The sequence below is a fragment of the Macaca mulatta genome, chromosome 6, assembly GCF_049350105.2.
Source record: "Macaca mulatta isolate MMU2019108-1 chromosome 6, T2T-MMU8v2.0, whole genome shotgun sequence".
Lineage (NCBI taxonomy): Eukaryota > Metazoa > Chordata > Mammalia > Primates > Cercopithecidae > Macaca > Macaca mulatta.
The window spans coordinates 73,858,010-73,871,574 of record NC_133411.1 but is presented as its reverse complement, the minus strand read 5'-3'; the positions used below and the strand labels follow the sequence as shown (position 1 = coordinate 73,871,574).

Here is a 13,565-nt window from a genome sequence, read left to right as displayed (position 1 = left end):
GTGGATCACCAGGTCAAGAGATTGAGACCATCCTGGCCAATGTGGTGAAACTCTGTCTCTACCAAAATTACAAACATTAGTTGGGCGTGGTGGCACGTGCCTGTAGTCCCAGTTACTCGGGAGGCTCAGGCAAGAGAATCGCTTGAACCAGGGAGGCAGAGGTTGCAGTGAGCTGAGACTGCGCCACTGTACTCCAGCCTGGCGACAGACAGAGACCCCGTCTCAGGAAAAAAAAAAAAAGACCCAGGACTGAATAAGAAGAGACTAGTTTAAGATACAATGCAGGAAACATTGCAAGTCAAAAAAAAAAAAAAAAAAAAAAAAATTTAAGGCACTGAAGGCTGTTAAACACAAGTATCAACTACCAAGAAAAATTATGAAAAAAAAAAAAGATTATTAAGTCCCCTCTGGACTGTCTCTAGAAATTGTATATACTCTCATTAGCCTAAAATCTAATTTTGGTTAGTTTGATTGTCTCTTCTGTAGAAGGGGTGGTGGGCTTAGGTACTGGATCATGTTTAAAATAATTATTTGAACGATGATTTAGAAATTTTGTATCTGGAAAGTAAAACAAACTGTGAGGTAACATTATTTGCCTAAATTATATGATTTAATCTAGAAAAATAATAAAACTTACCAAGTTCAGCCTTGGAAAATACAAGGAAGGTATCATCCTCATTGAGGTTTTTGTTAAAATCAATACATAGCTCACTCATTCTTTTCTTCATTGATTTGATTTCCTGAAAGGAAGATAAAAATACAGGACATTAGCAATAAAAAGAAACTCATTTTGTGCAGGGCACGGTGGCCCATGCCTGTAATCCCAGCAATTTGGGAGGCCAAGGCGGGTGGATCATTTGAGGTCAGGAGTTCGAGACCAGCCTGGCCAACATGGTGAAAGCCCGTCTCTACTAAAAATACAAAAATTAGCTGGGTGTGGTGCTGTGTGACTATAATCCCAGCTACTTCGGAGGCTGAGGCAGGAGAATTGTTTGAAAAAAACAACTCATTTTTATCACCATCAATCGAGTTTCACTTTTATATGAGTATTGACTTCTGTGCCCAAACTCCAGGAAGTACTTCTGTAGATATGTGCTTGATAAAATAGGTTTCTGCAGTCCACTATGTCATGTCCACATGTATCTGTGTGTAGCATTTACAGAAAGGCAAGCCTGGTGATGTCTTGGAAATTAGTTGTGAATTTGAAGAATACATTTAGGAGGTACAGTAAATGGCAATATACTGCACATAGTACATACACAATAAATAGTTTCTGAGTGAATGAATAAATCTAGCAGCACATTACCAATTAGCAAATTTCTAATCGTTTCCAATTCAAAATTTTAATTCAGCAATCAGCATGTGGTTATGAAGTAAACCAAGAGATAAGAGCTGAGTAATTCATTCTATTGTTGCTTCGGGGAAAAGGTGATGTTTTAGTTTTATAGAGCTTTTGTAAACAAAGATGATTTATAGACCCTAAGATTCGCATAAAAAGTACTAGGAGGGAGATCAAACGAAGCAATAAGAAGGAAACCACCAGAAAAAAAAAACAAAAAAATCATGATACAGTTTTATTAATCTGTCCCATTCTTCTAACAATGTTACACAATGAAATTTACTGCTTCTCAAAGTGTGGCCCTGGCTAGGAGCATCACCATCACCTAAGTTGTTAGAAACGCAAATTCTTGAGACCCCAACACTAAACCTACTAAAGTGCCAACTCTTAAGAGTCGAGTCCTATAATCAGAGTTTTAATAAGCCCTCCGTGTAATTCTGATGCACACTAAATTTGACGCTACTGACCTAACACATTGTTCAGTGGTGTTTTCTGATACTCTCCTCAACCCCCTTTCTACCTCTGCCCCACTTTGCAGTGCCCATGTAGTTCAGATAGGACCTGATCCTATCTGCAACTCTAGGGGTGTGACTTCTGCACCAGTTGGGCCGTCATTCTAACCCCATTGCCCTCGAGACTGTTCAGATAACCCAGGCCTGGCATTCCATTGACTAAAAGGGAATTCAGGATTAACCACAGGATCCACTCTGGGCCATTAAGACATGAGGAGAAGTTTACTAGTGGCTTCTCTATGTCCTTCTGGATGGTGGAGTTTTTAGATTTATAGCCACTTTAGTAATGAAAGGAAGCCAGTCTTTAGATAAAACTAACACTGAGGAAGACAGAGTAGAGAAATAGAAAAATCAGATGGCCAATGACTCCACTGTGCATCAGGATCAAACCAACCCATGCAGCTCACCCCTTGATCTTCCAGTTATGCAAGGAAATAAATCTCATTTAAATAGGGTTTTGTTAGCTGCAACCAAGCATATCTTAACTAACACAGTGTTCATGCTCCAAACAGAATTAAGAATTGACCGGGAAAGCAAAGGGTCAGGTAAGTGAGATCAATCACATTTCTCCTCTAACTAGGTGAAGGAAGAGGATACAAGGTGATCAAAGGGCTTTAGGTGGGAGAAAGGTACCCATATCTCAGTGGTGCCTGTGGTCATAGCTAACATGCTGACAACACTTGATTTGGATTTCTTCCAAACTTATTCCCAGTCCTGCGGGCTAGAAGAATGACCTGGAAATAAATCATGGACTGTATTTCCTTTCCAAGAAGAAATTTCTGGAGCCTAATTTATTTTTGAACCTGGAAGACTTGACTGGCATCAGACAAAAGAAAAACTTTGAGAGGCATCTTTCAGCAGCTAATCTCTTTTCTCTTAAGGGGCATGTATTAAACATAGGATACTCCATTCCAAAGTTTAAAAACTCTCCATCGGTAAGGATTTTATAATCAGTGCCCCATCTCTGTATGACCAAGGGAGTGAAAAGACAAACCAACTACTAGGACCTGAAATCAGCTCTTAAAGAATGTAAAACAGGGTAGGGAAAATAAGCTCACCCAACACACATGAAACAAATAAAACTTGTACAAGGTTAAAGAACAATTTTAAGTTATCAGTTGTTTGTCCGTCACCAAACAGACTCCTGAGGTTAACTCCTGAGGTTAATAGGAGTTGTAGAATGTAAAACCACTAAATACATTGTAGATGAATTTGTATTATGGGTTATTTTATTATAAGCCATCTGTTTCCCTATTTTCTGTTTTTTGTTGCACAAGTTGAATATCCCTTATCCGAAATGCTTGGGGCTTGAAACATTTCAGATTTTGGAGTTTTCTGGAGTTTGGAATATTCCCATTATTACCAGTAGAGCACACCTACCCATAAAACCTGAAATGCTCCAATGAGCATTTCCTCTGAGCATCATGTTGGCACCCAAAAGTTTCAGCCCGAGGAGCATTTTGGATTTCTGGATTAGGGACGTTCAACCAGTATTTTGTTTTATTTATTCATTTCTTTTTCTGGTAAGAAAAGGAAACTCACATTCTGTACTTGTTCAGGAAGATGGAGCCCATTTCTTTTCCCCATTTTAATGGACTTTTCCAAGTATCGTCTGGCCTCAGGTTTTATCTTCCCCAGATCACAGGTTTCCTGAAATTAAAGAGCATGAAAACCATTGCTGTTGAAACACTGCAGATGTAAATTATAAACTATGAGGCCACAGCAAATTTATTCATCATCTCTGTTGGGTTATGAAGCACATAGGTGATTACGAGGCAGGCCCTATTGAAGACCTAATTTCTTTTATGCTTTAGTGAGGTCCTGCTCATTTAAAACAGAAACATTAAATAAATAAAAAGCTAAATAGAATTTCCTTGCCTTGAATCAAAATCAGGAGTGCCTGTACCACTTGACAGTGTGATAACAGAAGCATTTGCATAATCTAATTCTGAGCATTCTTTATGACTGAGTGGTCTTTTTCACAAAACATATTTCTTATCACAAATCATCTGGATTTAATTTTCTATCATTTGCTAACCTGGTTCCAACTTGAAAGGCAGGAATAGAAATAATGGGTAAATTCTACATAAATGCACAGTGGGACTCTTTTGCCAATAAACAAAACAGGGAGAGCTGGATAAAGCCCCAGCAAAAGCCTTCTAACACTTCAAAAATGCCTTACTGTCGTTTTCCAAGAGAGACCAAGGGACTACAGCAAGCTGCATAGAAACAAATATCTGGGGAAAATGAGTCAGCACTGCACAAAGAGGAGGAAATCTGGACAGTAAATTTGAATCTATATGCAGTAGCACAAACAACACTCACTCAAAAGAACAGAAGGCCATGGAGGGGAATGGAAAATTCCCCCAGCCACAGCAAGGTAATAAAGACACCAGATGTTTCTCTAAAGCAGGTGGCAGAAAACACATGGCACATCTGGATGGCCGGGTAGTTAGTGGTTCCTAAGAAGAAATGGACTCTGGACAGATTCGGCAGGTGTAATGGATTCAGTTTGGTTGAAAGCCAATGAGGGACTTCTGTTTCTAAAGCCTTATAGGCCTTCTATTGGTTAAACATTCTCTCCATGACAGACCCAGGCTGTTCAACCCTGAGCATCCCTAATTTCCCAACTAATTAAATCTGTAAAAAGATTATGTTTAGCTTAGAGACTGCATTTCAGATTGTTGGTGCTAGATCTGAGCTGCAGTAATTTTGCAATTGTATATCTTTTGTTGCAGCAGGTAACAGAGTTGTATTTTAACTTAATACTACTTAATACAGCAACTGTATCTCACTTTGCCTACTAAAAAATTATTTTAGTTTACTTTTTTAGGGACAGTCTTGTTCTGTCACGCAGGCTGGAGTGCAGTGGTGCGGTATCAGCTCACTGCAACCTCTGCCTCCCAAGTTCAAGCAGTTCTCATGCCTTGGCCTCCCAAGTAGCTAGGATTACAGGCATGTGCCACCACGTCCAGCTAATTTTTGCATTTGTAGTAGAGATGGGGTTTTGCCATGTTGGCCAGGATGGTCTCAAACTCCTGGCCTCAAGTGATCCACCTGCCTCGGCTTCCCAAAGTGCTGGGATTACAGGTTTGAGTGACCATGCCTGGCCAACGAATAATTTTATGTCACAGTACTAAAGCATTTGTTGTGCATATATTTACTCTAAGGATATCCTCAGTGGAGGCAGAAAATAAGCTCCTTTTTCCACAGAAACCACCCTTTGTGTCCCTGGAGAATTTGTGCATGCTGGCATGACTGGAGTTTGAACCCTCCCTAGCTAGTATTAGTGCACAAAGGGATGCTAGCAGCAGGTGCCTGCAAAGGGAAGAAACCCACAATGGCCAGGGAGCTAACTGGGCTATGGGCTGGTCCCCTCAGGGTGGCCAGCAGCTCCAATCACAGTGTTTGTAAGGATGTGATTAACTTGGGTTGATCTAGGCTGGCTTTAGTAGTGCCAGGAAGTCTGTCCTGTAGTGTGAGGCACAGCAACAGGAATCTCTAGACAGTGTAATACTGCAAGCTGTAGAGCTAGGGAGAATCCAGGCTGTAGTTATGTGCAGGGGAGTTGGGAGGAATCCTTGGTGAGAAGGGCCTGGCAAGAGTTGGGTAAGTTGTTAAGGACCCAGGCGAGCAGGCTAAGGTCCAGAGCAGAAGGCCATCCCAGCAAGGAAAGGAGCCGGTGAGAAGCTAAGGATACAGGGGGACAGCTGTGTGTGTACTTGGGTTCCTGGGCCACATTTGGCCATAAGCTCAGGACACAGACTCATGACAAAGCCTCAACAGCTGAAGAATGCAGAATTCCTACCCTATGGCTATGCTTGATGAGGATGGGCTCTCATACTAGGTAGGCTGCAACCTGCCATATCAGCATGTAGCAGGGCTGCTATTTTAGAAAGCCTAAAATATATTCAGGATATGAACTCAAAACTCATAGTCTATGTTAAAGTTAAAACTACTTATTCCCAAAATAAATGATACAGGTGCAAACAGGTAGAAGGATAGTCTGAGAAAAATCAGCCCTGAATTAGGTCTAATGAAAATATGACTAATTAGGCTGGGAGTGGTGGCTCATGCCTGTAATCTCAGCACTTTGGGAGGCCGAACTGGGTGGATTACTTGAGGTGAGGGGTTTGAGACCAGCATGGCCAACACAGCAAAACCCCATCTCTACTAAAAATACAAAAATCAGCCCGGTGTGGTGGCGTGTGCATGTAATTCCAGCTACTTGGGAGGCTGAGGCAGAAGAATCACTTGAACCCAGGAGGTGGAGGTTGTAGTAGGCTGAGATCGCGCCACTGCATTCTGGCCCAGGTCTCAAAAAAAAAAAAAAAAAAAAAAAAAAAAATATATATATATATATATATAAATTTATACATTGTATGACTGATTAACTGTAATGAAATCTTTAACTTACCACAAAAATGACACAACAGAAATCTGACTAATTATAACCAGACACTCCTTGCAACGCAGACACAGGTCTTGGGAAATCCCCAGAGTTCTCTGGTAGGAGTAAGGCACTTCTAAAATGTGCTTCTTAAGCACATTCCTCTCCCAGAGTTGATCATAGTAATATTCTCTTACAATCCCCAGGCAAGGTCAGAATTACTGCCCAAGGATTTTCTAAGAGGGAATCAGCCAATACTTCCAGACTGTCTTGCTGTAATTGCACCTTCCTTCCTAACAAAAATTTCTCCCCTTGAATCTCAGCCAGGCCATAGACCTCTTTAGGTGAAGTTTTTCTGCTTAAAGAGTAGAGGGCTAAAGTTTCAGAAGTGATTTTTAAATTTATATGATCTGACAGTATGGAACCTTATTTCAGTCTCTGTGGTGAAAAGATTTAATTTTCCCCTAACTTCCTCCTGTAACAAAGAGTTTTAATATGAATGTGTATTCTCTCTCTTTCTCTCTCTCTCTCTCTGCATCTCTCTCACAAGTATGATTATATATTCACATTACAGACAAGAAAACTGAGATTAAATGATTTTCTCAAGATCATATATCTATCTAATGGTTCAAAATAGCAAAACAAACAAACAAAAAAAACAACACTACAAATTCTAGTTTAATGTTTTTCCCAATGTACCATACTACTTACTATAATACCATCCTTAATCATTCTTTAAAATTTTATCACAAAAAATTGAGTTTATTATTATTTTTGAGACAGGGTCTCACTCTGTCACCTAGGCTGGAGTACAGTGGTGTGATCATGGCTCACTGCAGCCTTGAACTCCTAGGCTCAATAGATCTTCACACCTCAGCCTCCCAAGTAGCTGGGATTACAGGCATATGCCACCACATCTGGCTAATTTTGGTATATTTTGTAGAGAAGGGGTTTAATCACGTTGCCTAGGCTGTTCTAAAACTCCTGAGCTCAAGTGATCCACCTGCCTCGTCTTCCCAACCTGCTGGAATTACAGACATGAGCCACCATGCCTGGCCAAATACTGAGTTTCTTAATTTCCCCCAAACCCTCCCCATCTTGTGTCTCATGACTTTGTCTTTTTCTTCACAAGAACTTCGTATTTTCTGTTTCTAAAATATGAAATAAAAAATTATTTCAGTGGGATTTTCTGTACTATACAAAGGAGAAATTACAAGGCCGTTAAAAGAACTATGAAGATTAAGATAATATATTTCTCTGAATATCATTTTAAAAATGAATTCAGGGCTGGGCAAGGAGGCTCATGCCTATAATCCCAACACTGTGGGAAGCTGAGGTGGGAGGATCAATTGAGCTCAGTTCACCAGCCTGGGAAACATGGTGAAACCCTGTCTCTACAACAACAAAAAAATACAAAAATTAGCTGGGCATGATGCTGTGTGCTTGTAGTCTTAGCTACTTGGGGGGCTGAGGTGGGAGGACTGCTTGGGCCAGGAGGCAGAGGTTGCAGTGAGCCAAGATTGAGCCAATGCCCTCCAGCCTGGGCAACAGAGTGAGAACCTGTCTCAAAAAAAAAAAAAAAAAACAAAAAAAAAAACAAATAGAATTCAGGACTGGGCGTGGTGGCTTATGCCTGTAATCCTAGCAGTTTGGGAGGCCAAGGCGGGAGGATCACTTGAGCCCAGGTGGTTCAGGCTGCAGTGAGCCATGACTGCACCACTGCACTCTGGCCTAGGTGACAGAGTGAGAACCCACCTCATTAAAAAAAAAAAAAAAAAGAATTAGGAACTCTGAATTTGCTAAGAAATTCTAACAGGATAAGAGAGCCGGGTGTGGTGGCATGTGCCTGTAGTCCCAGCTACTTGGGAGGCTGAGGTGGGAGAATCACTTGAGCCTGGGAGGCGGAGGTTGAAGTCAGCTGAGATCGTGTTACTACGGTTCGGCCTGGGTGACAGACCAAGACTTTGTTTGTAAAAAAAAAAAAAAAACCACACAAAACAAAAAAAACAAAACAAAAAACCCAGAAACAAAAAACAAAAACCCAAACCAAGAAAATTAAACTAAAATAGAGAAATAACTAATTGTATTATATTTGTAATTTAGTTCTTCTGCTCCCCCTTACCCCCAGCCCCAGTCCATGACATTTACTGTAAGGTTGCTATCTTACTACACTGTGAAGAGGACATTCTTAGGTAGTTGTCTATACTCCTGGGCTAGGGGGATATAGCCAACACCCCTTGCTGACTACTAATTCAATATGCCATCGCAAGATTCACTGCTTCTGTGAGCCACAGTGTGAGGCTGCTTAAGTGAGGTATCACACTGCATGAAGATACATTTTCACTGAGGCTAGTTCAGTTCAACATACATTTACTGAGCTCCTATTTATTCCTGGCACTAAGGAAACAAAAAGGAATATTCTTAAAGAGCCTGAAGTCACATGAAGGAAAAGAAAGACATATTAATAGATAACATCAATATCACACAGCACGTTTAAAAAATAGGTAAGTACTTGGAAAAAAGGGGGGCACAAAAGAAGGGTGCCTGGCCAATGGGGAAACTAAGCCAAGGTAGTTGATGCTTTATATCTGGATCCCTAGGCTTTTAAGACCCAACAAAATTACAAGTTTAGTAGTATTGATTATGATCAATGACTAGACTTACATATTTCAAAAATCAGGAAGACATGGAAAATAAAAGGAATTAAATTGCAAACGAATTTGGAATATCATTCTTTTTTTTGGTTTTTGGTCACTGTTTTACGATACTGGTTCTTTTTTTTTTTTAACTTAATTTTAAAATTTTTGTTTGTTTATTTATTTATTTAGAGACCGGGTTATGAGACTGGCTAATTTCTGTATTTTTGGTAGAGACGAGGTTTCGCCATCTTGCCCAGGCTGGTTTGGAACTCCTGGGCTCAGGCCATCTGCTCACCTTGGCCTCCCAAAGTGCTGGGATTTCAGACATGAGCCACCATACCCGGCTGGTTCTGGTTCTTGTATTTGGAGCTGGGTCTCCATGGCTGGTCAAGTAGGAGAGATTACATAATGTTTAAAATCATATACTCAATCTCATGACCTATTCATCTGCACTGTAACATTAAAGTTTTCCTATTTAAATCACTAATTGGCTCAGATGAATTGGCAAGACCAAAGCTTGCCACCCTAAAAAAAAAAAAAAAAAAAAATTACAATAGATCACTGTACTCCTCAAATTTAGCTTGCATAATTCAGCCTCTATTTCATGAAAGAATTCCTCTTGTGCATTTATTCCTTAGCAGGCCACTGGAATAGAATATGCCTGATTGTTTTGACATGAAGACACTGTACATTTTTCTCACCAAAATGGCTGGAAAGAGCAGGTACGAAATCGTCTTTGATGTTTGTTGGCTTTTTAAAAGCCAACGATTGTGAAGCCCTTGTAAGAACTGGGAAATACTAATACCTGCAGTCATAACTGCAGGTTTGTGACCCTTGGCCTTTCTTTTAGCTTAAAAGGATGAGGAAGTCCTTGTTTTCACTGCTTTTTGTCTTTTTTTTTTCTTGGTGGAATTAAGGATACATTTAATATATGTTAAATTTTTATGTGAAACCTGATATCTGCAAATGAATATAACTATATATATGTAGTGAGTACAAATTAAATCCCCCCTGAACTTATAAAATAGGACATTAATAATACCATTGCATTTACTTATGCAACAGGTAAGCTGTGCAAAAAATAACTACTCTTTTGAATTTTGTGATAAACAATTTTTTCCAGTTTTACCACTTATATATTGTACAGTTTTGCTTCTTTTTGAGCTTTATAAAGTATCACATTGCATGCAGTATTCTGCAATTTCTTTCCTTTACTTTTACTAAGATAAAACTATAGTGTTCCATGTTGTTGTACTTATTTATTTTAATGCTATAAAATATTCCATTGCATAAATGTACCACAATTTATAGATCCATTTTCTTGCTGATGGGAATCTGGGTTGTTCAATATTATCTTGCACAAATGCAAGGGTATCTCTAGGTAAATACTGAGGTAGGAGCGGGAGGATGTGCTAGGTTGTGGAGAATGTAAGGCTCCAACTTTCTAAAACTAAGTTTTTCTCCAACTTGGTGATGAATCAGTTACACTCTTAGAAGCAGTGCACAAACATTCTTGTTGATCCATATCCACAAAGATAACTTGGCATTGTTGGTTTTCTTAATCTTTGCCAATCTTGTGAGCGAAGAATGGTAACTTATTATGGTCTTCATTTGCATTTCTCTGATTACTAATAAAGTTGAACATCTTTTCATACATTTAATTGCTATGTGTGTTTCTGTTGAAATATTTCTTCATATCATTTGCCCATTTTTCTACTGGGATGTTTCTTTGTTATTGATTGTAGTAGTTCTTTATCCTGAATGCATCACTAGTTTAATGTTTTATAAATTTATTTTCTCAGTATTTGAACTCTTTTTACCTTTCCTTATGAATAGAAGTTATTTTAACATAGTCAAGTTTATTAGCCTTATATTTTGTAGTTAGCACTTTTTGCATCTTAATAAATATATCCCTGCCCAGATGTCATAAAGATATCTTCCTGTACGGGATCTAGAAGCTTTAAGCTCCAGCCTTTTATGACTTTAATCCGTTAGGAATTGCTTTTCAGTTGGTTGCAAGGAAGACATTCAATTTTATTTTATTTTTCCAAATGGGTAACTTATGTCCCAGCAAGTACTGAAGGCCTATTTTCTGGATCTGCCACTAACTGCTTTCTCACTTTAGTTTGACGAACATTTACTGAACGATTGCTTTTCATCAGGCACTCTGCCAGAGGTGCAAAATAGAATCAAACATGATACCTCCCTCCCTTGAAGGGTTTAACAAACAGTCTACATGGTTTTTGGCAAGCACTTACCCACCAGTGATGTGGCTCTTGGAAAGTTATTGTTTCTGAGCTTCAGTTTCTCCACTTACATTATAAAAAAGCCTACCTCATTAGATTGGAATCAAGGTTATATGAGTCATATTGCTATACAAATGTAAGGCAGTCTTAGTAGTCATATACTGGGAGAGAGAAAAGAGGACCACAACACACTGGTTAGTCTTACCCTCTACTGTAATTTCTTCCATCCATTTAGTCAACAAATTATTTGTTTTGAAGGTTTTAAAAACTTTTTTGTGGGTATACGGTAGGTGTATACATTTATGGGGCACATGAAACGTTTTGAGACAGGCAATCAATATGTAATAATCACATCACAGAGAATGGGGTAACCCTTCCCTCAAGCATTTATGTTTTGTGTTACAAATAATCCAGTTGTACCTTGTTATTTCCAAATGTACAATTAAGTCATTATTGACCATAGTCACCCTGTTGTGCTATCAAGTAGCAGGTCTTATTCATTCTATTTTTTTTTTCTTTCGGTTCTCATTAACCATCCCCACCTCCTCCCCTATTTTGAAGGTTTTGAAACATGACTGCTAATTAAATGATACTCCCCAGACTGAGATGTGGTGTCCCTTGACTCTGGGCAGAATGCAGTGACTTGTCAACCAATATGGTATGGCAGAAGTGATGTCATGTGACTTCTGTGACAGGTCATAAGTGCAAAGTAGCTTCTATGTGGCTTGCTGGAACACTCGTGTCAGAGCAAAGTCTCATGAAAGAAGTCCTACCATCCTGACACCACCACACTGTAAGGAAACCCAAATTAACCCACACAAATGGACCACATGGAGATGCTCTGTGCTATGGACTGAACTGTGTCCTTTCAAGTTCTTTTGTAGAAGCCCTATCCCCAGTGTGGCTGTATTTGTAAATAGGCTTTTGGCAGGTAATTAAGGTTAAATGAGGTCAGAAGGGCAGTTCTTAATCTGACAGGATTGTGGCCTTTCAGGAAGAGAAGAAGAGTTCTCCCTGTCTCTCTCTCCCCTCGACCTTCCTGTCCCCCACCTCCCAACCTGTACCATGTGCACACACTGAGGAACGGCCAGCAGGGAAGGGAAGCAGCCATCCGCAAGCCAGGAAGAGGGCTATCACCAGAGCCCAACCATGCTGGCACACTGATCTTGGACTTGCAGTCTCTACAACTGTGAAAAAGTTAATTTCTGTCATTTAAAGGATTCAGTCTATGGTATTTTGTTATGGTAGCCCAATCTAACTAAGACACTGATATCATTTGTCTGTGGCCCAACCAAATCTCATCTTGAATTGTAATCTGAATTTTAATCCCCATGTATTGAGGGAGGGACATGGTAGGAGGTGATTGGATTATGTGATCAGTTTCCCCCATGCTGTCATGATAGTGAGTGAGTTCTCACAAGACCTAGTTGTTTTATAAGTGTCTGATGCTTCCCCTGAGCTCACTCTCTCTCCTGCCTGGTGGAGCTCCACTAGGGCACTGCCTAGTGGAGCTGTGAGAAGAGGGCTACTGCCCCCTAGACTCCAGAATGGTAGATCCATGACAGCTTGCACCCTGCACCTGGAAAAGCTGCAGGCACTCAACACCAGCCTGTGAAAGCAGCCGCAGGGGTTGTAACCTGAGAACCAAGAGGCAGAGCCACCCAAGGCCATGGGAGCCCACTTCTTGGATCAGCGTGCCCTGTATGTGAGAAATGGAGTCATAGGAGATTTTGGAGTTTTAAGATTTATGACTGCCTGGCCAGATTTTACACTTGCATAGGGCCTGTGGCCCCTTCGTTTTGGCCAATTTCTCCCATTTGGAATGTGAACATTTACCCAATGCCTGTACCTGCATTGCATCTTAGAAGTAACTAACTTGTCTTTGATTTTACAGACTCATAGGCAGAAGGGACTTGCCTTGTCTCAGAGGAAACTTTGGACTTAGACTTTTGAGTTGTGCGGAAAAGAAAGAAAGATCAGACTGTTACTGTGTCTATATAGAAAGAAGTAGACATAAGAGACTCCATTTTGTTCTATATTTGAGATGCCATTAATCTGTGACCCTACCCCCAACCTTGTCCTTGCAAGAGACATGTGCTGTGGTGACTCAAGGTTTAAAGGATTTTGGGCTGTGCAAGGTGTGCTTTGTTAAACAAGTGCCTGAAGGCAGTATGCTGGTTAAAAGTCATCAATATTCTCTTAATCTCAAGTACCCAGGGACACATACACTGCCAAAGGTCGCAGGGACCTCTGCCTAGGAAAGCTAGGTATTGTCCAAGGTTTCTCCCCATGTGATAGTCTGAAATATGGCCTCGTGGAAAGGGAAAGACCTGATCGTCCCCCAGCCTGACACCCGTGGAGGGTCTGTGCTGAAGAGGACTAGTACAAGAGGAAAGGCGGCCTCTTGGCGGTTGTTGGCGTTTGAGATAGAGAAAAGCA

The 13,565-nt window shown here is 40.2% G+C and overlaps 1 protein-coding gene across 10 annotated transcripts in view; it reads right to left on the bottom strand.

The window, feature by feature from the left end:
* Positions 1 to 13,565, bottom strand: part of NLN (neurolysin) — a 96,166-nt gene that overhangs the window by 41,976 nt on the left and 40,625 nt on the right. For 9 of the 10 annotated variants that reach the window (XM_078004769.1, XM_078004770.1, XM_078004768.1 and 6 more), the window contains 2 exons: positions 3,394 to 3,501; positions 638 to 740 (listed from right to left, as the gene is read on the bottom strand). In XM_078004769.1, the coding sequence (XP_077860895.1) occupies positions 638 to 740; positions 3,394 to 3,501 (211 nt within the window). Of the gene's footprint in view, positions 1 to 637; positions 741 to 3,393; positions 3,502 to 9,175; positions 9,264 to 13,565 lie in introns of all 10 variants that reach the window. The other variant, XM_078004772.1, reaches the window with a different exon arrangement.